General features: G+C 49.3%; 2 protein-coding genes and 1 long non-coding RNA gene across 4 annotated transcripts; 1 reads left to right on the top strand and 2 right to left on the bottom strand.

Moving 5' to 3' along the window:
• Nucleotides 1–175: 175 nt before the first annotated feature.
• On the bottom strand, nt 176–3796 carry LOC112577073 (gamma-gliadin-like). Its single transcript, XM_025259994.1, has 3 exons — nt 2999–3796; nt 2242–2635; nt 176–1372 (listed from the first exon to the last, which is right to left on the bottom strand). Exons 2-3 carry the CDS (start codon nt 2618–2620, stop codon nt 1221–1223), a joined length of 531 nt encoding a protein of 176 aa, XP_025115779.1. The 5' UTR covers nt 2621–2635; nt 2999–3796; the 3' UTR covers nt 176–1220.
• A 2801-nt stretch (nt 3797–6597) lies between these two features.
• On the bottom strand, nt 6598–9199 carry LOC112577286. The gene is made up of 3 exons (XR_003102034.1): nt 9094–9199; nt 7453–7565; nt 6598–7057 (listed from the first exon to the last, which is right to left on the bottom strand). It is a non-coding gene; the product is annotated as an uncharacterized LOC112577286 (long non-coding RNA).
• Nucleotides 9200–10012: 813 nt separating this feature from the next.
• On the top strand, nt 10013–25926 carry LOC112576847. Of its 2 annotated transcripts, XM_025259637.1 has the most exons (16): nt 10013–10542; nt 11352–11450; nt 11942–12040; nt 12478–12582; nt 12990–13088; nt 13926–14030; nt 14234–17691; nt 17843–17996; nt 18622–18813; nt 19428–19548; nt 19976–20055; nt 20539–20732; nt 21562–21645; nt 21991–22072; nt 23277–23392; nt 24311–25926. In XM_025259637.1, exons 1-16 carry the CDS (start codon nt 10288–10290, stop codon nt 24447–24449), a joined length of 5382 nt encoding a protein of 1793 aa, XP_025115422.1. In that variant the 5' UTR covers nt 10013–10287; the 3' UTR covers nt 24450–25926. The 2 variants fall into 2 exon arrangements, with proteins under 2 accessions (XP_025115422.1, XP_025115423.1); XM_025259638.1 differs by lacking the exon at nt 13926–14030 and having other exon boundaries at nt 24311–25925.
• The last annotated feature ends 775 nt before the right edge of the window (nt 25927–26701 follow it).

Here is a 26701-nt window from a genome sequence, read left to right as displayed (position 1 = left end):
TGTGTCAGTGCTAGTCATGGCGGTCAGTGACGTGTACACCTACTGTCTAGTGCGGCTCGTGCAGCTCGTGTATCTGTTGTACAACATATACACATGTACGCCTCCAACAAGTCTAATAAGCTGTTGACTCGCACAGACAACATCACTTCACACATCAATTCACTTGTTTGTTTATTTGAATCGTTTTATTTCCATCTCCGTCCTCGTGTGGCAGCTGTGAGTGGCGCTTTGTGTTGCTGTATCCTGTGTGTTGTTGTCTCCTGTGTGTTGTTGTCTCCTGTGTGTTGCTGTCTCCTGTATTTTACATTTACGTGGTCAAACGGTCCGGGGGGGGGGGTCTTCTTCTGTCTGCAGGTCATGATAACTTTGTTTCACCTCGTTAATTAAGTAATAATGTTAGTTGACAAACAACATGTCACGCAATATAGATAATCAAGTACATCAACGTCAAAGCTCATTGTGTATAACAGACACAGTCGTTGGAGACGTGACGTCATCATGGTGCACATCACGTGGCGGACTGTGTTCGTGTCCTCTGTGAGGACGTGAGCGTGGCCTCCAGCACGTACTTCTCACGTGCTGTGCCTGCAGCACCTGTCCTCTGACCACGTCTTCACAGGACGACAGACACGTGACACAGTGCAGATGACCCAGCACGCTCCTGGTGTTGACGAGCTCTACTTGCTGCACACCTCTTAACACAATTCTTAAAACTTCATTTCCAACATTTCCAACTTGATGTTTGAAGGCAGACGTCAGGCCGCCCTGTTCATTACATCCTACATTACTTTGTTTGATGTTAATTATCACAGTCATGGCATCCCATAATGCTAAATATTGTCAAGCATGGCGTTGTGTTCAGTCTTTGGACACTGACAACACTCTCTCACTACAGACAAACAAATGACATCAATACAACCCTTACAAGACCGTGTGAGTGTTTGTTTCTCTTCATACCCGTGTGTACCCTGTCGTCTACCCTGTTGGAGCCACTTACCCTACAGCATCAAGCAGTTACCCGGCTGTCAGTGCGCAGACAACGGTCACTAACACAAGACCTTACTCCTGCACATTGTGAGATTATTGTTTTCCTAACTTTTCACTAATTCTCAAGTGTTGCAACTGTCTGAGACACGATGTGGAGATGACATGTTACATGATGTGGAGATGACATGTTACACGATGTGGAGATGACATGTTACATGATGACACCGACAAGGTTAGCCACGAAGTGGTAGTCTCTGCTGTGGCTGTGGCTGTTGTGGCTGCTGCTGCTGGCAGAACTGCTGGAACATGGGGATGCACGTCTGGCAGGCCACGAAGGTACCCTGGCTGGGACACAGCGCCAGGAAGTTCTGGGTGCAGAAGGTGGCTGAAATCAGTCCAAGGGAGATACATCATCAGCACAAGATGTCGTGTACCCCGGGTAGTGGAGCAAACACCTGACAACAGGCTTCGTCTCTCTCTCTCTCGTCATTCAGCGCCACAGTTTGGATGAAGCCAGTCGTGTCATGCCTGTCGCCACCAGATGGCAGTGACGTAGCAAGGACTCACTTCTGTGACCTCGGGGTCATTAAGTAACCTGTCGTACTAACAGACTAGGCTTTCTCGGGGCATGAGGTCAAGCAACGACACAACAATGTTGTCTTCGTCGATAAGCTGGAAACGACAACGATAGATGAAGCAAAGGTAGACTTTGGTGCCTTAGGTGAGGGACGCGACTACAGCAGAGGAAACCAAAGGCAGCAAGAAGTTACGTCCGATGAGAGCGACTACAGCGATAACGCTCGTTAGATGAGAGTGACTACAGCGATAACGCTCGTCAGATGAGAGTGACTACAGCGATATCGCTCGTTAGATGAGAGCGACTACAGCGATAACGCTCGTTAGATGAGAGCGACTACAGCGATAACGCTCGTTAGATGAGAGTGACTACAGCGATATCGCTCGTTAGATGAGAGTGACTACAGCGATAACGCTCGTTAGATGAGAGTGACTACAGCGATATCGCTCGTTAGATGAGAGTGACTACAGCGATAACGCTCGTTAGATGAGAGTGACTACAGCGATATCGCTCGTTAGATGAGAGCGACTACAGCGATAATGCTCCTCAGTTGAGACCGAGTACATCGAAAAAGAAAAGGGTTAGGTGTATGCAAGGGATGCCAAAGCTGTGTGTGTGTGTTTGCGTGTGTGTGTGTGCGTGTGTATGTGTGTGTGCGCGCCTGTTGGCGGTCTTACCGAGGGAGGTGCAGAACTGCTGGATGTTCTGCGCGAAGAAGGACCGCAGGCACTGGGCTTGTGTGCGCGCCGTGGGGATGACTGGGGTCACCTGACAGAAGAACTCGGGCTGCGGCACGAACTGCGCCGCCTGGTTGATGACGGGCACGACAGGCGGCAGTTGTCCGAACTGTGCCAGTGGCTGCAGCGGCTGCTGCGCTGGTTGAGGCTGCTGCACTCCCTGCAGGGGCTGAAGAGGTTGCAGAGGCTGCAGTGGTTGCAGTGGCTGGAGTGGCTGTGCTGGCTGACCAGGCTGTAAGGGCTGCTGCGCTGGAGCTATCTGACCTTTGACCGTCGTCAGGCAGCCAATCAGCGCTGAGATCACCACGAGCATGGCCATGGCGGTCAGGTCGGTCTGGCACACAACAAACAGACAAACAACGTAGCCTTCTCGTAACTGTCTTTAGGTAAACATTGTGACGACACAACAGCAGTATTCAGCGCCGACAATCAGCTAGCTGTCCACTTTATTCTTCCCGTAATTCTAAATTTTACTGTGAAATCTATTTCTTGGAAGTAGTTGACGATGAAGGTGCAGATCCTGTATACTAGTTGCTGTTTGTGGTTTACTGTGTCAATGGATTAATGACTGTGAGTGGTTCACCGTGCCTACAAACTATCACGAGGACAACAGAGTTCAGGTCTTTTTTCCGCTACCTTTGACCTTCCTGTGCATGCAGTAACAGCCTGAAGAAATAAAGTGGAGATAAAAACTTACAGTTGTCCTCGAGTGTCGGTAGGTGAGTTGCAGCAAAAGCCGTCGGCTGGCGACCACAGGAACAATTCACACGTGGAGAGACGGCGGCGACACTTTATAACTGTCTCAGCACCACGGAGACACAATGACACCGCACGGCGCCTGTGTGTGGCTGTGTCATGGCCACAGATGACGTCACCGGTCAGCATCCACACGCTGACTTGTCAAGTGGATGACACCAGCCGCTTACGGCACTACAGTCGGCTGACGGAACATCATCGTCCTGGTCGCCGGCATTTGTTGTCTTTTCAACTCACAACGTTCCCTTTCTTATCGCTAGAGAATCGCCTGACGACAGACGGAAGCTTTCCATGAGCGTCAACGCATGCGCAGAAGTGTGCGTGGTGGCCACGTGGCGCGTGGTCGTGCTGAAGGCCGTGAAGGCAGACGACAGGACGGAGGGTTCGTCACGTTCTGTGTGTTCACAGCCAGCAGGCCTCGCACTGAATGCAGTCGTCGTCAATTTTATACTTTCTTCTTTTTATTTATTTTTTTCCTTCTTCAGTATTACCTATTCACCTGCTTAAGCACTTTGTGAAGACATGTGTGGTGTGTTCCGATTGGTTCCCGTTAGCTTTATGAGCATTACGCATTATTTATTTTTTTAATTATTTACAAAGAAAAAAAAAAACATCGGTGCAGTATTGCTCAGAGAATGGTTCGTTAGTTTCTCAATTACTTTTTTATTTCAAAAATAAATTATTTTCTGTTTGAAATATTTACATTTCAACTTATTCCTCACTAGCCAAGTACCTGCTTGAAAACTACAGCAAGGTAACAGTTTCGTGAAACAACTGGGATCATAACCAACCAACCAACCAACCAAACTAACCAAACCAACCTAACCAACCTAACCAACCTAAGCAATTCTCTAGAAGCGTACACAAGCCATCTGTGGCTATGGACACGTGACCAATTGTAATGTCGACCTGTATTTGTGCCAGTTTTGGTGTCCAGTTCAGTCACCACGTGACGAGGTATGTCTAATGTCTACTCAGTATTGTATTGTATCATCGGGTGCTACGTAGCATGTCACAACACTAAACTAAACACGAAAACGTAAACATGGCGGGCGGCAACATGACCAAACAAACCAAAGTCGACCATTGCACGGTTTTAGTCAACGTTGTACGTACACAACACAGCGACCGTTGACGTCATCTCCCTTTAGCTGGTGTACAGTACAGTACGTACAATACACAACGTTTACATCACTTGTAGATACTCTCAAGTAAACAGATGGAATGGAATTCTTTTCTGGATTATTGAGATCAAGAAGATGAAAGTGAATCAGACAGCGACACTGAAGTATTACGCAATAGCCAGTGCATGTCACAAAACGATTTGTATCAGGATGTAGCTCTCTGGGCAAGCCAAAGTTACATTACACATTACACAGTACACAGTACACATTACACATTACACACAGTGCTTTGTCTCCTGTACTGCATACATTGATACACAAGAATTGTTCACACGGATGTGCGATGTGACAAGGAATTCCCACCTACAGAAAGAATACAAGTGTATGTATGACAAGATAAATCCTCTTTGCTCTGCAACTGCACTAACGTTCTGAAGCAGAACTCGGTGTTAGGAAGACGTAGGCCGGGTGTCGTAAAGAGTGGGGTAGGGCTGTAGTGTGTTTACACATCTGTTTTACTCTAGATATGACGTAGTTTCTCTCTATACGCGGGTGCGGGTGGGAGCTCAGGCTCGTGGTGGCTGTGAGACGTGATTGGTTGTGGTGTGTCAGGTGGCATGACTGGCCAACAAGACGGTTACTGGACTAAAAGATCTAGAGATGCAGGCTGAGCGTTTGGACTGAAAAAGAAAGATCTGACGACAAGCTGGCTTTACGTTATACCTCTAGGGAGAAGACAGTGATCTTGATATCTCAAGTCTTCCTTTGCAATTGTCCTTCACCAAACTTCAGACGAAAGAACTACTGAGAGAAAAGGACATCAACCTAGAAGGTTACATCTGGCTCTCAGTTATCTGGACATATTAGAAGTAGGGGAGACAATTAGGTAACGGGACGGTCTAGACAACGACCAGTGGTTCATACTTTGTAATTGTAACATTTTCTGGTTTGTACGAACTTCTGGAAATAATAATTAACGTTCTTTTAATACACTAAATTGCCTCGTGTTTCCATTGGGGTATGCGTGCTTGGGGGCTCGAGCTGATTAGAGTGGGTAATTAATAAGCAATTTAGTGTGGTAGCACGCGGTAAGTGTCGACGTGGATTTGGTGTTTGTATAGACGGTGTGTTGGACTGGTGATAGAAATCGTACCACCTACCAAATCTACGGACCTCGCCCCAGGTTTGCGACACCAGGATTATTGCCCTTACCAGTGTGTGAGTGTTTGCTGCGTCGTGGTTTGGCGTTTGATATTTGATTCTCTCCCTCTAGCAACATCGATTTGTTAGAAATTTGTTACAATATCTTAGTTACGCCCCTTGACTCACTCTCTGGTGTGTGAGTCTGAGTATTCTAAGTAAACATAACCGTTGTCTTGGAGTGTGTATTCTGTTCGTAATAAGGCAGGACGCTAGGAAACATAAAAAAATTGTGACCCAGCAAAATTGTGACCTAGACGTGTGACCCACTGTGACAGTTCACGCAGACACTGCTCCACAGCTACTGGACTAGTCTAACAAGAGCAACTCACCTGTCTCAGGTGCACCCAGAAAAAAAAGTGATTGAGCTTATAGCCAGAGAAGGATCATATCCAAAACTTAAGGGCATTCAGTCCTGCCTCAACTGCTAATAATAGCAACTACTTGTAGCCAATGGCGTACGACGGAAACTACAATTTGAAAATGGCGGCGGCAACGTGGCCGTGTACGTGCGCCGTACGACTAGAAGCATTTAGTGTGTACGTACGTACGTACTTTTGCTTGAGCAGTACAGTACGTGCAATACAGAACGTTTTTATAACTTAGACATACTCTCAAGTAAACTATACTATTTATTTATTTATTAATTCCAAACATGTCCAAATTCAATGCAGAATAGCAAGCTCAGAGAAGAAGGATTACAGCACAGGAAAGCAATAAATCTCCTCTCAGAACTCTTTCTGTAGGACTGCTTTCACAGTTTCCATTGGACTATCTGCATTTAGAGTGAAGATATTTTGGAAGAGAGCAGACGGCTGAGAGAAGGGACTAGCGGCGGACGCAGTGTGCGGAGTGTTTGCTTTGGAGCTTGTGTGTTGTTGCCAAGAAAATATATTCGTGGTCGTCACCCAGGTGTCTGCCGAGACAGCACCTACCATTATAAGGACTGGAACTTGTGAGTTGTTCCCTAAAGAATTGATTCGTGGACATCAGCAGGTGTTGCCGAGACTGCACTTTTAATTTCTGGACGGGGAAAGGGAGGATTTTACCAGGACGTTTCTTTGTTCTCAGACGATTACTCCCGACAGTGTTGTTGTGTAAGTAGGAATTTAGAGAACTATTCAAAAACAATCGTACAATTCCATTTAAATGCTGCCGCGTGAAAGACATTCAGACTGGTAGTTGGTATATATAATTGGTAGTAATTGTGTGTTGAATGTTGAATTATAACGATGTCGTTGCCCACGTCAAATCTCTGATTTATGAAGGAAAGAACAGGTGTGGGGACGTGTGGACACAGTGGGTTCGAGTGGTGTGTGAAATTGTGAAGCGAACGCGTCCCTGACAATAGGTTTTAACATCTTTTATCCAATTATTATTGTATTATTCATGTGTATTTACTACTCATCTGGATCGTTATTTTCTTGTATGCATCTGGCTGTTTTCATTTTGCCCTCACAGCGACTTCCCACCATGGACTGTCTGCCTCCTTGATCTCGCCACAACGGTTTCTTTTTGCAGTTGCCGGTGAGAAGGTTACACAGCCGACAGTGTGCTGTAGCCTCGGCTTTTCCATACAGCAATGGACAGAGTCAGATCCCGAGGGTGTCTGAATTCTTCTGGCATTTCAAAGTCTTCAGTGTCAACACCATGTCGCCGCCTCCTCCATTCGATGGCTTAAAACAGAGAGAGTTTCAAATTTCACAGTTTCAGCAAGCATGCATAACATATAATAAGAGAAAATAAACAGCATCCAAGTACTTACATCCTTGTACTTATGTGTGAAATTGTGTTTATCAATAAGGACTATGCATGCACTGATGTGCCCAACTGTGTTTGTGTTGTTTGGGAAAAAAACTACTGAACCCACATGGAAGTTTTTTTACTAGTCATCTGATGGCAGCACTGGGAGTACAGGACAGCATTCTAGTTATATCCTTATAACTTATATCCACCTACTGTCCAGGGGCAAGAATTTGTTTGGTTTAAAAACTGTTGTAGCCCTTAAACTCCTATTGTCGGTAAAATGAAAGAAAAAATGATGACCAGATGACAAATGCTTTATGTTTACCTGGTGTGAGAATCTTCACGGTCGTCGACTGTCAGAGAATGCATGCGATGATCGCGAATAGGCTTGCCAACACCCGATGACTCCATGAACCTCTGTGGCAGGCTCATAGGCTCCTAAAACCAACCAAAGATGAGCTGTGCAGTAACAGACAGAGATAATATTGTCTTAAGTGCATCTTAATTTCAAAGCAGGTAGCAGGTGTGCTTGCATCTCCTGACACTGTGCACAGGTACTGACAACAGTACTAACCGACCTTTTCTGACAACAGGACTAACTCGACCTTTTCTGACAACAGGACTAACTCGACCTTTTTCTGACAACAGTACTAACTCGACCTTTTCTGACAACAGGACTAACTCGACCTTTTCTGACAACAGGACTAACTCGACCTTTTCTGACAACAGGACTAACTCGACCTTTTCTGACAACAGGACTAACTCGACCTTTTCTGACAACAGTACTAACTCGACCTTTCTGACAACAGGACTAACTCGACCTTTTCTGACAACAGTACTAACTCGACCTTTTCTGACAACAGGACTAACTCGACCTTTTCTGACAACAGGACTAACCGACCTTTTTCTGACAACAGGACTAACTCGACCTTTTCTGACAACAGTACTAACCGACCTTCTTCTGACAACAGGACTAACCGACCTTTTTCTGACAACAGGACTAACTCGACCTTCTTCTGACAACAGGACTAACCGACCTTCTTCTGACAACAGGACTAACCGACCTTTTCTAGTCGCGTTTTCCAAAAGGAAACCCAATGGACACACAGGAAATGACGCCGTGACTAGCAGTCGCTAGACGATATATCGTCATCTGAGCAACCTTTCCATACCAACAAATCCACAAAAGCTCTGTGTGCACATTTTCCTTTTCATTCTTTACAAAAATAAAAGATTTTCTCGATGCTAGAGCCTGTGATGTTGACCCTTCGGTAATGTACAATAACCAAGTTCATGGTCACAATTCCATCGTGTTTCCCTAATTTTCTCTCCTATTCCTTCTACTTTTGTAATACATCTCTTTACTTTAGAAAAAGCATGTTAAACTCGTGTTTAACTGTCGTTCTATCTTAAATTCGGCCTTTTCTATCATCTTCTAAATATATAGTCATTCGTGATACGATCCTCCTGAGTGGGTGTAGCGGCAACGGTTGCTTGTTGCGTGAACTGAGCATCGCCTCGGTCCAGAACTGTGTTACAATATCTTATAAAATATAAGTGTCTGTAATAACTTTTACGACTCAGTCGGGGTGGGATCGGGTGCAAAAACACACATTAGATGGTACCAGGAGTTAACTTGGAGAAGACACCAACCAGCATTGGCACAGCATTTTGGTAAACATTTTGTATCAATACAAATTCACAAAAGGTCTCAGCAAGAAATATAAAATGTATCTTAGTCTACAGTATCAGGTACCTTGTGAAATAGTTTCACTGAATGTCATGTAAGAGTATTCTCTCTTGACCCTGCACTGTCATCAAGGAAGAAAATGAAGTGTACGGCAATAAAGACACTGACTGCTAAGTACAAGATTTCAAACTTTATTTCTTGCATTGTACTAATGAGATGTAATGGCCAGCGATAATGGCTGATGTCCACCAATCAATTCTTTAGGGAACAACTCACAAGTTGCAGTCCTTGTAATGGTAGGGGCTGTCTCGGCAGACACCTGGCTGACCGCCGCTAGTCTCTTCTCTCAGTCGTCTGCTCTCTTCCAAAATCTTTTCCCTCTACGTACAATCTAAACTTGCGTCACAATATGACGTCAGGTTCTGACGCGGAACCACGAGGTAGCAAGCACACTCAGGCACTGGTAAGGGCAACAATCCGGCCTACCTCTTCCTAACACCGAGTTCTGCTTCAGCAACGTTATTGCAGTTGCAGAGCCAAGATGATTTATCTTATCATACATACACTTGTATTCTTTCTGTAGGTTATTCTTTCACGCTGCGAACAGGTGAAAACGGAGAGGCAAACAGTTGCAATAAAACAAAGTAACACAAAATCAAATATTTAGTTAAAACAAAGAAGACTGATTTACAACTTAAGATAACATAATAATAATAATAATAATAAAATCTGTCGTGGCTTTAAATGGACATGAATAACAATGAGCTGACGTCACCCTTCGTTTATTCGTTCATGCATGTCAACAAGGTTTTAAAATATCACCAACAATGGCGACCTGCAGTCATCCGTGTGCACCAGAAATGCACCATCCGCCCGGAGGTGACGACAAAGTTTGACATGACGTCGTGTGTCACGCAATATCTGGTTAGCGTCTCGACTGACGCAAATTTCTCAGTTGACGTCATCCACGCACAACTTGACGTCATACACACACAGCTTGACGGAAGGAAGCAGCCGCTCGCTTGGTAATGTTTGTAGCACACGCCGGGTGTTTCTAGCACAAGCCACCCGACATCTCCTGCTCACCCACACGCCGGGTGTTTCTAGCACAAGCCACCCGACATCTCCTGCTCACCCACACGCCGGGTGTTTCTAGCACAAGCCACCCGACATCTCCTGCTCACCCACACGCCGGGTGTTTCTAGCACAAGCCACCCGACATCTCCTGCTCACCCACACGCCGGGTGTTTCTACCTGAACCACCCCACATGACTAGTCTAGCCTGCACCCACCGGGGTGCGTACTGTTTGTAACACAAGCCACCCGACATCACCAGCTCACCCACACGCCGGGTGTTTCTACCTGTCACCCCACATGACCAGTGTAACCTGCACCCACCGGGGTGCGTACTGGACGTGAGCCTCTTGTCGGATCGGGTGCGTCCGCTCTCCACCCCGGGGATCACGCAGCATGAGGTCTGCGCGCAAGAAGACAAACAGATGGAGAGAGAAACTGCAGGGCTTCACCCTCACCGTGGCTCTTCAGTCTGAGGACAGACAGAACCGGGAACCGGACGAAGACAAAGACAAGAAAAAGGGAGAGAAGTGGTCGGGGAAAGAGACTCGCTACTCGCTCACCGAGGACCTCACCTTCAAGATACTCGACCATCTCTTCAAGGAGAAGAGTGTGACTGAAGTGGTGAAGCTGGGACCTAGGGAGGAAATGGTGAGTAGTAACTACTGTACACCCCTCTATACCTTGACCTAGGGTAGAAATGGTGAGTAGTAACTCCTATACACCCCTCTAGCCCTGACCTAGGGTAGAAATGGTGAGTCACAACCTCTATACACCCCTCTATGCCTTGACCTAGGTACTACATAGTAACAACTCCTATACACCCCTCTATACCCTGACCCAGAGAATACATAGTAACAACACCTATACAGCCCTCTATAATTTAACCAGATGAAAGCCACGGAGGCAGACATTGCCACCAACCCTGTACAATATTTTAGTGTGCATACAAAATCTGTTGTTATAAAAAAAAACATTGTTGTTTGCCAACTCAAGCATTATTTTTACAACCATAGCGGCCAGTATGCGTGGAAGTATGCGTGTCCTAGCCTGTAGTTGCCGTCTTCGTGTCTGCTATGAAGGTGTCAAACACTAACATCAACATGTCATGCCATGTCAGTCGTAGTCAGACATTTCTACATTCTAGTCGCGTTGACTAAAAGTTTGAAAGTCTGACGCATGCAGTCGGCTGTCACAGTCACTGGACACATTGCCGCTGATCAAACGAGTTGTAGTAGTAGTTGTCGTTGTTGTAGTAGTTGCTGTTGTAGTTGTTGTAGTTGCTGTGGTAGTTGTTGTTGATGTTGTTGTAGTTGTTATTGTAGTTAATTTATACAACCTGCTACACTATCATCAAAGACAGGCTCAAGTGCTTTACTAAATAACGTTGAAGTCACGTGTGTGTGTGTGGCCGTTGTTGTTATTTGTACACAACACAATATTGTTGTTGACTTGTCCAGTTCGGTTTAACTCCGCTATGCATGGCCGCCGCCCTAGGACACTTAGACGGGGTCAAGAGGTTGCTGGAAGCGGGAGCGCGTGTGGATGACCAATCAAACGTAAGTATGACGTCACGAGACGAGATCTTGACGACGTCACACGCCTGGTGACTAAGGTGGTGGTAGTCGTAGTTACGGGTGGGGTGTGCGCTGGTGGACTGGTACACTCCATGCAGCATCAAGCAGGAGGCTGTGTGTTCACATCCACTGCCGGGCACTTGTCACGTGAGCCTCAGTGACGTCAGCGGTGAGGGAGACGACATTTGGGTGAGGGCCACGTGACTCTAGGGTAATGTGAGCTGAGTGTAGATGCTAGATGACTAGATGACGATCACATCACAAACTGGGGTGAGAAGAGTGGGAGGCAGAAAGCAAACACAACACAGGCTTGTGTGTCATTCAATGCAAACAACTCTGGTCACGTGTTAGACTGTGTAGAAACCACTGGTCACGTGACATTGTGTCAACAACTCATGAACATTCATGTGTGGTCACTCCACTGTCACCTCATCCTCTCTGTGCGCATGTGTCGCGTGGTGCAACACGGGAAGGATGGAACTACGGCCCTGATGAACGCGATACAGTGTCGCCACCCCCACGTGCTGGACCTCCTGCTGCAACATGGCGCCAGCGTCAGCACAGCCGACAACGTACGTACGTAGTGTAGCAGCCGTTAACCGAGTGAGTGACTAACCCGAGATATGTTCGTAAGGCGTGAGTGAGTGGCTAGCTGGTCAACGACTAGTCAGTCCACGCTGGTTGACCCCGACAGTCCTCAGTCTGGCTGTTCTTTGCTGCTTGCCGGCAATAGACGGCAATAGACGGCAATAGATGGCAACAGACGGCAACAGACGGCAATAGACGGCAACAGACTGTACTGGTGGTGTTGCTAAGTACCAAGTAGGAGTGTGGTATAATGAAAACACTACCTACACTCAGTTCCTCTACCTACACACTAACACTGACTCGCATGAAGCAGGAAGCACAGCGCACATCAACCGTTTGACAACCGGGTTGAGGCTAAATGTTGGGTTGAAGGTGTCCCTGGTGTACTCTGACACTAACAAGGTCTTTGTCACGACTACAGGATGGCAACAACAGCCTGATGCTGGCCATGAAGCAAGGTGACATGTCAGTGGTCAGCTCCCTGTGGACACACGCTCACGACCTTGACATTAACCACACCAACAAGGTCAGTCAGGGTCAGGGTCGCTGCTCTTGAGGAGGTGGATGTTATGTCGGGTAGCTTGTAGCCTGTCCGCTAGTGTGACATCTCGCTGTGTATGTACCCAGGGTACACGTGATGCCAGCTTTCCCTCACATCTGGGGTCGGGTACCTACACCTGGCTCCTGTGCTGAGGGCGTGTCGGCTTCCTGATGCACCTCGGCGCCAGCGTGAACCACCAGACCATGACCAGTCATCTGTAACACCCCTTTACACACCCCCTCCCCTGATTGGCTGGGCTAGGCATGGCAATGTTTGTGACTCGGGGTCATGGGGTCATCATGGGATGGTGTGACTGTAAGCAATTGTTCATTCCATAAGAAAGAATCCAAGCGACTCGCTGCTGTCCCTGACCGTCAGTCGGTGTGTTGCAGTTGGGACAAACAGCTTTGCACCTGGCGGCCATCAAGGGTGACAAGTCGACAGCAGAGTGTCTCCTGGACGCCGGGGCCAACATGCTGATAGAGGACAAGGTGCGTGACTGTCTGCAGTCCTACAGACATCTGGCGACACTGTCCGTGCTTCTCATGTCTCGTCTGACATTTGTCTGGGCGGTGTAGGGGGTCCAGGTCGTGTGTCTGTCAGTGTCGGTGTCCGTGTCCGTGTCAGTGTCAGTGTCAGTGTCCGTGTCCGTGTCCGTGTCCGTGTCCGTGCCAGTGCCAGTGTTAGTGTCCGTGTCAGTGTCAGTGTCCATGTCCATGTCCGTGTCCGTGTCAGTGCCAGTGCCAGTGCCAGTGTCCGTGTCGTGTCAGTGTCAGTGTCAGTGTCCATGTCCGTGTCCGTGTCAGTGCCAGTGCCAGTGCCAGTGCCAGTGTCCGTGTCAGTGTCAGTGTCAGTGTCCATGTCCGTGTCAGTGCCAGTGCCAGTGCCAGTGTCAGTGCAAGTGTCAGTGTCAGTGTCAGTGTGTCTGTAGCAGCGACTGCAGTGCTTCTGTCACCTACCTGTGTGTGTGTACAGGTGTCAGTGTCCGTGTCAGTGCCAGTGTCAGTGTCAGTGTCAGTGTCAGTGTCAGTTGTGTCTGTAGCAGCGACTGCAGTGCTTCTGTCACCTACCTGTGTGTGTACAGGTGTCAGTGTCCGTGTCAGTGCCAGTGCCAGTGTCAGTGTCAGTGCCAGTGTCAGTTGTGTCTGTAGCAGCGACTGCAGTGCTTCTGTCACCTACCTGTGTGTGTGTGTGTGTGCAGGTGTCAGTGCCAGTGCCAGTGTCAGTGTCCGTGTCAGTGCCAGTGTCAGTGCCAGTGTCAGTTGTGTCTGTAGCAGCGACTGCAGTGCTTCTGTCACCTACCTGTGTGTGTGTGTGTGTGTGTGCAGGATAACGATACCTGTATCTGTGTGGCAATGCGCTATGGGCAGGAGCGACTGGCTCAGTTGTTGCTGGCGAGACTCCCCCCTGAGAACAGACTTTCTTTCTGTCAGGTAAACTTGACCACACCTGACCTTGTTTACTTTTGCTCGTTGTTGACGTCAACTGGCGTAGGCCTGATGATAGATCCTTCACAGGAAGCACACCTGTGATCTGACTGCCCCGAGAGGTCTGCTCTGTAAGTTTTCTACACAGAGAGGTTGACAGGTAGCCTCTGTTCTCACCTGAGTTTCGTCACCTTTCTCTACCTGTGCAGCGCCGAGCGGAGAAGGTGTTCTCGGAGAGGCGGGACAGCGAGGACAAGATGCGACAGCTGCTGGAGCAGGAGGAGCGCGACAAGACGCGGAAGGAACGCAAGCGCGAGAAGAAGCGACAACAGCGCCTCAAGCAGAAGATCAAAGCGCGCGCGGGGGAGGCTGACAGCGAGGTCGGAGGTCAGGAGGCGAGCAAGGGCGACAGCGACACCATCACCAGAGTTACTTCCCTGGACGAGCTGGACGATATCCCGCTAACCGTTGGACCGGACGGACGGCGGGATATCCCAGCATACGCCGCAGCTGCAGCCACCATCCTGACCCCTACCCACCAAGACTTTCAGGTGGAGGAGGAGTGGATGATGGTGGGAGGAAAACGCTCCTACCCAGTACGTCTGCGCCACCTTGCGGGCGAGGTGGGAGGCGACTCCAACAAGGAAACGTCGCTAGGGCGCCATCTACACACCAGTTCCGAGTCCGGAACCAGCCAGTCACGTGACCTCTTCAGACCGAAGCCGCCAGAGGAGCACACCGATGTCAACGAGGGCTGTTCTGCTGACGTCAGGAGCTGTGGGCGGGGCTTCGTGCGATGGGCGGATGTGGCTCGTTTGGGGAGCACATCCTTCAACCTTGACCCCGCCAAGTTGTCGCCGGTCCCGTCCGCAAACCCGGGAGACCGCCCTCTGACCTGTTCTCGCCGAGAGCTGAGCAAAGAAGAGTTTCCCACACTTGGGAAAGAACTGCAGGAAGAGTTTCCCACACTCGGCAAAGAGATTCAGGACGACATCGATAAAGGGCACTGCTATGCCCACAGAGGGGCGACAGAGGACTGCGTTCAGTCGCTGCAACAAATTCCTCAAAATTCCTCAAGGACCACGTGGTCAGAACAGTGTGCAGGTGCGCAACCAGGTGATGAGCAGAAATACGGCGCCGAGAGACCGACCGACCTGCCATTCACTCCTGAAGGTTTGTCCCATTTGCTGGCATCCATTTCCAAACAAGGTTCTGGCTGCATCGACCCCAAGCTTCTCTATGAAAAGCTCTCCCAGTGGCTTCTGAGGCCCGTCAAGTCCCAAGAAGCCTTCGCCTCTGTGCAGCAGCAACTGTCACATGATCCGTTAGGCCTCAACAAAACAAAGGCGACGCCTGCCTCGGGGGAGAAGGTTTCCTTTGCTCATGCGCCTCAAAGTTTACATCAGGGCGACTCTAAACTTGGTGGCGACGACAAGAAGGGAGGTAAACAGGGAGAGCCTGGGAATGGTTGTCAGCAGGAGAAGTGGCCACTTGACAGTTCAGTAGCCGCCTTATCTCAGCACAAAGCCTTAAGATTCAAACCGGAAGAGAAAAGCTTTGCGGCGACCTGTGGCTTTCGCCCTGCGTGGATGGAACAGGAATCATGTGTGGCCCCCGTCAGCAAGACCTCGAGGGATGAGGGATCGTCTGGTAGAGACAAGAGGTCAGCGTCCACCTCTCTCAAGCAACACACGTCACACCCAGGAGAAAAGGCTGGTCCATGGTATCAACCGTGCGAAGGGCAGGGCCTGAAGGTTTCGGGTGCTGGATTAACATGTAGGATGGACATGGACCACGTGGACAGCTGCGAATACCTGTGGCCCAAGTCAATATCCGGCTCCAGTCACCAGTCTCCCTTCAGCCTCGAACCGAATGACGGTTGTGGTCGTAAACTAAGTGCAGCTGCCAATCACGCCCGCAGATGTGATATAGCCAGCTGTCAGATGCATGTCTTGCACAGAGAGGAGAGCGGGTGGCCGTGTCCGCTGCTTTGTCCTGACCTCCTCTGTCGACCCGAGCTGAGTGCAAGTGATGCTACTCACCTTCTTCCTCAAAAGACGACAAAACCACGAGAGACGCGGTCAACGAGCTCTTCCTCCATCACAGCTTCCCACAGCTCCGAGTTCTTGTCAGAAGTCAGAGCAGCTGAGCTGAGATCATACCTCGATGTCTTCTTCAAGCAAAATTCCAAGCCTGGTGGGGGGATTAAAGTTGGTACTAAAGACGCTTGGGGAAAAGCAGATTCAGAATTCCAGTCAGATTACCATAGCAACCAGACTGCGCTGGAATATTTTGACTGCAAGCAGCCGGAAGTTCTACGTGACGGCAGGTGTATGATGGTATCTATTCCCAGGCTATCGGACTCTGACTCAGCGCAGACTTCACCCAACGAGAAGCTGAGCGAAACTCATTCTTGTAGACGACCCTCCCCCACGCCCATGCCCTCCAGTTCCAGCATGAGTCACGTGGACAGCCTGGCCAGATCCAGCCCAAGCCACTCGAGAAGCTCTTCCAGTGTCGGCATACACGAGTGTTTAGCCCCTGGCTTTCTCAGGGCGGCGTCGGGTGAGTCTCAGACCCGATCCTTGGAGAGCTGCAAGGACGCGGACGACGGCGCTACCCTGTTTCATAACATCTACGGCAACGTGGGGCTCCTGCAGATGGGCGAGAGCCAGCCGACCACCACCCCGGGTGACGCTGCCGAGAGTCTCTACCCAGACCTGTCCATGATACCGGAAAAAGAAGTCCCCGAGACGCCTGTCAGCCCACAACCCACGTGGTCTCGTGTCGTTGGTCATGGCCGACCACTAAAGACGAGGTGCGCAGGCGAGCCGCTGCCTGAAGACAAAGACGGAGAACCACCCTTCTTCGACTGGACGACACTCATAGGCACAGACTATGTTCCTCCTTCGCATGTTCCAGACAAGCCATTGACCCACACAGGCTACGCGTCCGGTCAGCTCGTGTGTGTCGACACCAGTCTGAGGGATGAGGTTCTGTTCCCAGAGAGCCTGCGGGACGACGAGGAGGCGAGCCAGCCCAGCGCTACCGACGTGTTCCCGTCCATTCACGACATGAGCGAGAGGGACCTCTTCCAGGACGTCTTCTCCAACAGCTACTTCCTGGAGCAGATCGCCATCGACCAGATCCGTCGGCGCCTGCGCTCGCTGGGTGGAGTGGATCTGCTGGATCGGTCCGTACTGCACCACGATCTCGACTACTTCGCCTCCGTGTACGGCGTGAGACTGCGCGATGTATTGGGTCCCCACGAGGACCCCGCAGCCAAAAAGATGGCCGCCAGCCAGCGCGCAGCGCGCAAACGCGAGAGGGAGGATGGGGTGCCCGAGTGGAAGGTTGTGGTGAGGGAGCTGGGACGTCGGGCAGAGACAGGGACCGACGGAGACGCCTTGTTAGGCGAGGACGCCGACGATGGGGAGGAAGGGCAGGACGCGGCCAACTGGCCCTGGCATTCCGTCAAGGTGCCCCTCCCACACATCGTCAGCGCCACCGACAGCCAGGAGGACACGGCGTGGGATCAGGGCGGGGGCGGCAGCCGGCGGTGGAGGGCCTGGCTACGACAGATCCTCAACATGCCGTGGACCATGCGGCGGCAACACGGGAAGATCGTCCTGCCGGCACGCTCCATGGAGTACAACATCAGTCGCACGTGAGTCGCTACCCCACCGACCCCATAACATTCTCGTCAGGTTTCGTTCCTACATTGTGTAGGTCACGTCATCGTCGTCATCGTCATCGTCGTCATCAGTTTGTGTGGGTGAGTCATGTAGACCTTGGTGTTATGGTTGGACTGACCACAGGGGCAGCTACCCCCTCATTCTGGGCTTCCTGACGGACGGCACGGAGGTTGGAGTACTGGCCTTGGACCGCACGCGTCACGCGCTGGACACGCGCCTGATGGCCACCGTGGCTGCCGACAGCGAGCCGGACGTGCACTTCGTGCTGCGGTACAAGGTGAGTGAGTGCAGGTGGCAGCTGCAACATGTGACTGGTGACACCGTCAGCAGATAGCGGCGCGTGGCGTCACTTAGTCTCTCGTCCGTTTGCTGGTCACTTCAGGGGGAGGGGGCGGGGGACACGGGGGACACATGGGTGGACGCGGCAGCTCAGTGCTCAGTGCTCACGCCTGAATGCCTGTGACGTAATGTTTCGAATTGCATGGCGGGGGCTAGGTGAGCGCCAGTGTCGTTACTCCATCACCAACGTGGAGCACAACAGCCAGTCAGCTCTACCTTCGGGGTCAGCTTACCTCCAGGGCGCTTCAACGCTTAGAAACTGTCGCCTCACTACGACACCAGGTCAGGGTCAGTGAGAGTAGTCTAGGTGAGTGTCTGGAGAGGGGCTGTGAGTGTGTAGACACTATAGTGCCGTGTGCAGGCTGTGTATGTGTAGACACTATAGTGCCGTGTGCAGGCTGTGTATGTGTAGACACTATAGTGCCGTGTGCAGGCTGTGTGTCTATGTATGTAGACACTATAGTGCCGTGTGCAGGCTGTGTGTCTATGTATGTAGACACTATATAGTGCCGTGTGCAGGCTGTGTGTCTATGTATGTAGACACTATATAATGCCGTGTGCAGGCTGTGTGGGAGAGTGCGGGGCGTGTGTACCTGGCCATGGAGCTGTGTGACTACACACTAGACGAGTACGTGTCTATCGTGCGCCTGGACCACCGCCAGGACCCGCTGTCCGCCAACCGCCTGGCCTGGCAGATGCTGAAGGGACTCAAGTACCTACACGCCAACTTCGCCGTGCCGCACGGCAGTCTCATGGTGAGTGGTCAGCCGGGGGACTGTCACCTTGGTGTCCTGTATCCTGACGACTGTCATTACAATGTCCTGTATCCTAGCGACTGTCATTACAGTGTCCTGTATCCTAGCGACAGCATGTGCTGTGTGCTAAAGACTGTTTAAACTCTGCAATATACTATAACTATGTTATCATAATGTTTGCTACGAGATGTTGTACACTATTAACTATGTAAAACTGGTTGTGTTGTACACTAAAGTGTGTGACGTACAGCACGTTACTGTGTGTTGTACACTAATGTACGTGTGTATAGAAGGTTACAATGTGTTGTACACTAAAGTGTGTGACGTACAGAAGGTTACAATGTGTTGTACACTAAAGTGTGTGACGTACAGAAGGTTACAATGTGTTGTACACTAATGTATGTGTGTATAGAAGGCTACTATGTGTTGTACACTAATGTATGTGTGTATAGACGGTTACAATGTGTTGTACACTAATGTATGTGTGTATAGAAGGTTACTATGTGTTGTACACTAAAGTGTGTCATGTACAGAAGGTTACTATGTGTTGTACACTAATGTATGTGTGTATAGAAGGCTACTATGTGCTGTACACTAAAGTGTGTGACGTACAGCCCGGCTGGATTTTCGTGGACTGTGACGGGCGCCTGAGGCTGGCGGGCTACGGTCTGCGGGACGTGAGTGCGTCAAGTGCGGCGCTGGGCAGGGACTGGCTGGACAAAGCAAGTACCCTGGGTACGCCACCCTGTGTCTGCCGTCAGTGACTCGTAGTGTTGTCAGATGCACCAGTCAGCTTGATAACTTATGTTGTAACGGGTGTCTGTGTATGTGTGTGTCTGTATGTGTATGTGTATGTGTGTGTATGTGTCTGTGTATGAATGTGTACGTGTGTCTGTGTGTATGTGTGTGTCTGTGTGTGTATGTGTATGTGTGTATGTGTGTGTGTGTATGTGTATGTGTGTGTGTGTGTATGTGTGTGTATGTGTCTGTGTCTGTGTATGAATGTGTACGTGTGTCTGTGTGTATGTGTGTGTCTGTGTGTGTATCTGTATGTGTATGTGTATGTGTATGTGTCTGTATGTGTATGTGTATGTGCATGAATGTGTACGTGTGTCTGTGTATGTATTTATATTCATCCTCCTCGCTTTCTCTGTCACTGCAGCCGGCGACGCAAGATTCTGGAAGTCTACAGACCACGTGACTGGCCTGGCGCTAGAACCCACCTTCAAAGCAGACATTCAGGTGAAAAGTTTCTCTTCCTCACACTTCAGGGTTAGAATAATATCTATATATATATAGAGAGAGAGAGCGTGTGTGTGTGTCTTTGGATTAGAGACGCCAGAGGGCGACAGACATGGAAAGGAGCAGGGGAGGGCAATTAATTTTCCCAAGGGGCCGCATGAGAAACTGGGATGGTTTTAGAGGGCCGGACTAATATAGTTAACTCAGTTTTACCCAATACTGTATATATAGTATATATACTGGCGGGCGGGCCAGCGGGCGGGCCGGTCAGAGACAGGAGGCGGGCCGGCCAGGTTTGAAGTAGAGAGAAGGAATGTCAGGGTCAGAGGTCAGTCCAGTGCCACTCCACACTGTGAGAGGTTGATACACCTGCATACACTGAGGTTGATACACCTGCTACAGTAGCTACATGTACTAAGTACTCGTGTTGCTGTCAGAGGTGGACAGAGTGTTGCTGATGGTGACGTGTTCTCCCTTGTACAGGTGGCGGGTATGTTGCTGTACTACATCCTGACAGGTGGCCGTCACCCGTTCGGAGACACGGCTACGGAAGTGGAGAACAACCTCCGAAGGGGTGCACCCCGCCCCTCCCGTGTGAGCCATGAGGCCGACCACCTCGTGTCCAGCATGCTGACCTCTGATGCAGACGCCAGGCCGTCTGTGGACGTTTGTCTCAAGTGAGTGTTACGTGTGTGGACGTTTGTCTCAAGTGAGTGTTACGTGTGTGGACGTTTGTCTCAAGTGTGTGACGTCTGCGGACGTTTGTCTCAAGTGTGTGACGTCTGTGAACGTTTCTCTCAAGTGTGTGGCGTCTGCGGACGTTTGTCTCACGTGAGTGTGGCGTCGGTTTGTCTGAAGCGAATGTGACGTCTCTCGCCTGCTGTCACGTTACCGTCCATGCTTGCACAGAACGCTTCTGACTGCCGCTGTCCATTTAGGACAGAAAACCTAATGAACAAATAAATAACAGTGCTCGTGGAAGAGAGAAGAAGAGTGTGCTGTCACGTGACACGTCATTCCCAGAAACAGGGCGATGACCACACGGCCTTCTGTAGTCACCCGCTCTCTGTAGCATTTGTCACGTCACCTGTGTAGGGTTAAAGCTCTTGTCAACACCACAGTGACAATCGAGTGCCGTTAGTTGCTTTGTCGACTCCGACGTACACCTGTCTCAGGATGTGATGATACTTGTTGACGGAGCTGACCATCCATGGTTTTCTCCGCCTACACCAATGTCCACTGGGCGAATGTTTATGTTGGTGTTTGCGAGAGAGAGACAGAGAGAGAGAGAGGAGAGAGAGATGATGTGAATGATGGCGAATGACCCTGGAAGACACGTCTGTTCGTACTGAGTGTGGGTAGGTAAAGCCCGTCTTCAGCCCGTCGTTGATTGTAGGGAAGGCGGTGTAGTAGTAGCAGTAGCAGCAGTAGTAGTAGTTGTTGACCGATGCATGTTCGTGACGTCACGGCTGTGTGGGCCGCTAAGCTGTTGTCGTGGTGCCGCAGACACCCGTTCTTCTGGTCCGGAGAGAAGCGCTTCCGACTGGTACTCATCGTGGGGTCGGACATCTTGACGGAGATGAAGACAGGGTAAGTGACTGGCGGACATGACACAAAGTGTAGCTGGCACTTGGCCACTGCAGCCTGATGGTCGTGTAAACGTCACTCAGCCTGCTGCTAGCGCACTTGTGTGCACATGGTCGTGTGACGTCCTCATAGCCTCGTTAGCCCGCCACAGAGTACTGAGTTTTTTGCTGGGTTGGTGGCGGAGTTGTTGTTGTTGTTGTTGATGATGATGATTATGATGATGATGATGATTAGTATGAGTATTATTATGAGTATTATGATGAGTATTGTGATTATGAGTATTATGAGTATTATGAGCATTGTTATTATTGTTATTGTTATTATTATTGTTATTATTATTATTGGCAGTGTGCCGCTGACCGGCCCTGGTTCGACTTCTATGATAGACATTCTCAACATCGTGCACATCAGCGCCGTCAGCGATAACTGGGTACGTGCCAGTCTCCTTTGTCCCACCCCTATATTCCCCCAGCAGATTACCCAGCCCTAGATTCTCCACCAACAGGGTGTGAGTTTAGTTTTATTTATGCCCTGCTACTCTTCGGATGGATCCGGTTTGAACCTCCTCAGTTGGGCCCATGTGGTTCCGATGTCCTTTGCCTCGCTCTCTACTGTTCTTCTCCAAGTCTGCTTCGGTCTCCCAACTCTCCTCTTCCACTGAGGATTCCAGTCAAGTGCCTGCCTGGCCATGGTGTCAGCTGGTTTGCGCAGGGTTGTGTCCTATCCAGCCCCATTTGCGCTTTTTGATGTCTTGGCTAGTGGCATTGTGGTTGGTTCTTTTCCACAGGCAGCTGTTGGAGATCTTTTCAGGCCATCTTATTCTCAGAATATGGTGTAGGCATCGGTTGGTAAAGGTCTGGAGCTTGTTGTTGATGGTGTTTGTCACTCTCCAGGTTTCACAACCATACAGTAGGACGGCCTTCTCATTGGTGTTGAAGATAGGGGTCTTACTGCGATAGGATAATGCTCGGGACTTTCTTGTCCATAATCCAGTCTATGACCATCAGGAAGATTGTTGGTGAAAATATTTAACCCTGTCTTACGCCGGTCTTCATTACGAAAGGTTTACTGAGTTTGCCTTTGTGGATAACTTGGCAGGACGAGTCTTCGTACAACCCCTGGATAATGTTTATGACCTTAGGTGGAATGTCATAGTGGATCATCAGCCTCCAGATGACGTCCCTGTCTACACTGTCAAATGCCTTCTCGAAGTCCACAAAAGTTAAATAAAGCGAGGACTGTCACTCAATAGACTGCTCAATGATGATACGGAGTGTGGCAATGTGGTCAGTGCATGACCTATCCTGGTGAAACCCTGCTTGCTCTGGTCAGGGTATTCTCACCCTTATATCTGATACAAGCAGAATGCTAGACTTCATCTAGTTTACCCCTGTGTTCGAGTGCGTATATGTACACACGTATATACTTATGTGAATACACATGTGTGTCAACCTGTGTGTATCTGTATACGTTTGAGTGGTTTTATGCTTGCGCGCGCTTGTGTGTATGAGTGGGCATGTGTGTGGTGCGTGGGCGATTGCATGTATGTGCACGTGTGTGTGTGTGTGTGCATGTGTGTGCGTATGTGTGTATGCGTGTGTGTGTTTGTTGTGTGTATGAGTCTGTGTGTGCAGCTGAGTGAGGTAGACGGTGTGCTGGTGAAGGAGATGAGGGCGTTCCGTCAATACAAGAACACTCTCTCCGAGCTGGTGCTGTTTGTCTACAACTGCTGCCTGCACTTCGACAAGATGTGAGTCACGTATGTCATGTGAGTCACGTATGTCACGTATGTCGCGTATGTCATGTATGTCACGTATGTCACGTATGTCGCGTATGTCACGTATGTCATGTATGTCACATATGTCACATAACCATAGGGCTACAGTGTATGATGATAATATAGAAGGGCTTGAAATCTGCGCTTGCTAGACGGGACTAACGAGTACTTGAGCTTGCTAGACGGGACAGGCAGACGAGACTAACGCATCTGTGCACAGATCACCTTGCATTTCCGTTTTCCTGTTTTTAGCCCTGACGTCACGAGGAATTAAAGAGTGAACGAGAGAGACGGAAAGAGAGGGAAAATAGAGAGAGAGAGAAAGAAAGAAGACTGAGTACATGCAAGTGAAAGTGGCGATCTCAAGTCTTAATGTGTCTCCCTTTCTTACTGAGACTGCTGCTGTCTTGCTTTTACTCTTCTTGTATCTCTTATGTCATTGTGTCTATCTCTCTCTCTCATTGTTACTGTATCTCTCACTGTTACTGTGTACATCCCTCGCAGCTCATAGCAGGAGGATCGTAGCGCCGTTTACTACCCGCTCACAAGTAGGGGTAGCATCATAAAACATGCGTAAATGAATAAATAAGGGAGGCAACTACTAGAACCTTTAGGAATTGCTTCGCTGTGAATTAATGCCCTTTTAAATCTAATTAACACCGGCTGAATAAAAGTATGTAAACAAGTGGAGCACATTTTGACAGACTAGCCGGCCCAAAGACATCCGCGGGCCGTAGTTGGCCCACCCCTGTCCTAAGAAGAGACCTCTCTCTGTCTGGCGCGCAGAATCCCATAGGGAGCTAGCAGTCCGCCCTGTACCGTCAGCCCACCTACCCAACCGTAATGTCCACTCAATCATGTTTGATGACATCATGGCTGGCTGTGTGGCAGGTCCCCTGTGGGCAAGGAGGTTCTGGACGACCCCTGCAAGTACTTCCAGGCGCGATTCCCTGCTCTCTTCATGGCCGTGTACCGGGCCATGCGGGCCTCGGACCGCACCGACAGGACCTGCTACAAACCCTTCTTTTAGTCACGACACCTGCGACAGCGACCTCCGCACAGGTGTCCGGCCACCGACACAGCTCCTTGTGCTTTTTGTGTGTGGACTGATGTCCATGCAGCATCGGCTTACACTTTGTCATCGCGGCCATCAGCAGATTTTTTATTAATTTTTTTTTTTTTTGGAATGGTGTTTCGAAAATTCAGGCTCGTCAAACGTTCAATGCGTCGATCACATATTTTACAGTTTTTCTAGATCCTTTTACAGACTAGTTGTGCATGTCTCTTTGAAGAAGACGTTTTCTACACCACCGCTACAACCGCTACTACCCCTACACCACCGCTACAACCACTACACCACCCGCTCACCTCACAGACAACGTGGCGGATGTCACATCGTCGCCTTGTCACACACCCCGGCCCCGCGCTAAGCACCCATCTGTGACAGTTTACAGCAACCTTGTAGGCGCTCTCACACAAGCTATTTATTATTGTATACTATTATCTTTTGATGGCGTATGTAAGAACGCTCGTAATTAACACTCGCTCATAATCAGGTAAGCAAAGTAGCCTCCCTGGCGTACAACCATAAAGCATTTACTCTGGCAGTCTCGGCTACACGTCACCACAAGATCCATAGCAACAGAAAGTGTTTTGCAGGTAAAAACATTCTAGAATAATCGTGTAACGAAGACCCAACCTACGATGATGTGCTGCAACTAATTGATAAGTAAAATAGCGAACGTGTTTCTAGCAGGTACACGTACAAAATATCCTTAGCAGTTTATAACGACTGACCTGTCCGAAATACACATTCCATAACAGCGACCAGTTGTTTTCATGAAGTGTACCCCATTCTTTCAGCAAAGGCCACTCAGGCAGTGTTCCATCCCCTGCACAGACCGGTCCAGATGTTTCCTGAATATACAAGTAGGCCATGCTAACTTCTCTGTTAAGAAAGATCATTTTAATGTCAAGATACATCCAAATGTTACCGTAGGTTCAAAGAGTCGAACTGTCCGACATACTTCATCTTTATCAATTTCGAATCCTTTTTACACAATAAAATTAGAGCCGAGAACTCCACTTCCTTGGAGAAGTACCAGATATCTTTACGATTTATGAGGGCTACACAGTTTTCACTCCTTTTGAGATGCAACGGATGTTTTCGCGAACACATCAGGGTTACATAATGTTCATTCTATGTTCCCGTGGTTTGTTGGCATCTTAGTATTTATCAGATGATTCTGTAAATCTCCTGGCTGTTCTGGTGCTGTGTTTTGACAGGAAAGTAAAGGCATTTTCGTGCGCTCCTAGAATTTCGCGTTGGTGTGAACGCCTGGAGGGGGAGGAAGGAAAGGTATGCAGGGCTGTACACGTGTTCATTCACCTGTTAACGTGGCACACCACCAACACAAACATCCCATCATGCTCAACGTCCATGATTGGTGTCCTGCCTGCACCATCTTGAGTTACACACCCAACTATCGCCAACACCAGATTAACATTTTACAGCCAAGAAGCAGAAACTCCAGAATATTTAGACTGTTGCTAGCACAGCACCAAACGATCTTTGTCTTCGCTGTGAACACGAGTCAGATTGGGAGAAACCAGGCTAACCATGTTTCAAGCAAATGACATCCACTCTCTACCCATGTCCTCCAGGGGTATGTGGATAGAGAAGGTCAGCGGAACAGGCAAACGAAACCCTCGCTGGCTAGCATCAGTGGACCGGCTGTCAGGAGACCTACTCAATGGGGCCCAAGATCGGCTCCGACATAGTTAATTCACACCATCAGCTAGATGTCTTGCATCCAAGTGTGACTGTTCTAACACATACATGGCTTAAACCTCAGTCTGTTAGCACAGAAATGGATAGTAAACAATATTTTCTGTTCGAACAATGGTCAGGTGGCACCAAGCTGAGATACCTTGATGCATTTTGCAGTATAACCTGAAAGCATCCCAGTCTGCTGCCCATGTCCAACATTAAGCCTGGTAAGGCCACATGGACACCATCACCATGGTACCAACAGGCTTGTCAGAGGTCTACAGGGTCTTTGCATGCTGACCCTAGGATGGTTGCCTTGAAGTATTGGGACTGCTGCCCATTGTCAGTGTGCAGCAGAGGTAAAAAAGGTTGAAGGTTTTAAAGCTCCTGCCAGGTACTTGAACATACCTTGATAAAACTACCTTTTGTTTCTTAATCTAGTCAGGTTGCAATGTTCTTGGATGTACACATTTCAAGGTGTCTAAGCATCAAGATCAGTCATAAGAACACAA

Source organism: Pomacea canaliculata, linkage group LG12, assembly GCF_003073045.1.
Source record: "Pomacea canaliculata isolate SZHN2017 linkage group LG12, ASM307304v1, whole genome shotgun sequence".
Lineage (NCBI taxonomy): Eukaryota > Metazoa > Mollusca > Gastropoda > Architaenioglossa > Ampullariidae > Pomacea > Pomacea canaliculata.
This window is presented reverse-complemented; position numbering and strand designations above follow the sequence as displayed.

Bases quoted from the DNA above. Each gene is read 5' to 3' on its own strand.
- LOC112577073 (XM_025259994.1), bottom strand. From the start codon at position 2,620: ATGGCCATGCTCGTGGTGATCTCAGCGCTGATTGGCTGCCTGACGACG. The intron at 1,373-2,241 runs GTAAGACCGCCA...GACTGATTTCAG, and splicing joins GCAGTTCTGCACCTCCCTCG to CCACCTTCTGCACCCAGAAC.
- LOC112576847 (XM_025259637.1), top strand. From the start codon at position 10,288: ATGAGGTCTGCGCGCAAGAAGACAAACAGATGGAGAGAGAAACTGCAG. The intron at 10,543-11,351 runs GTGAGTAGTAAC...TGACTTGTCCAG, and splicing joins TGGGACCTAGGGAGGAAATG to TTCGGTTTAACTCCGCTATG. The intron at 13,089-13,925 runs GTGCGTGACTGT...GTGTGTGTGCAG, and splicing joins ACATGCTGATAGAGGACAAG to GATAACGATACCTGTATCTG.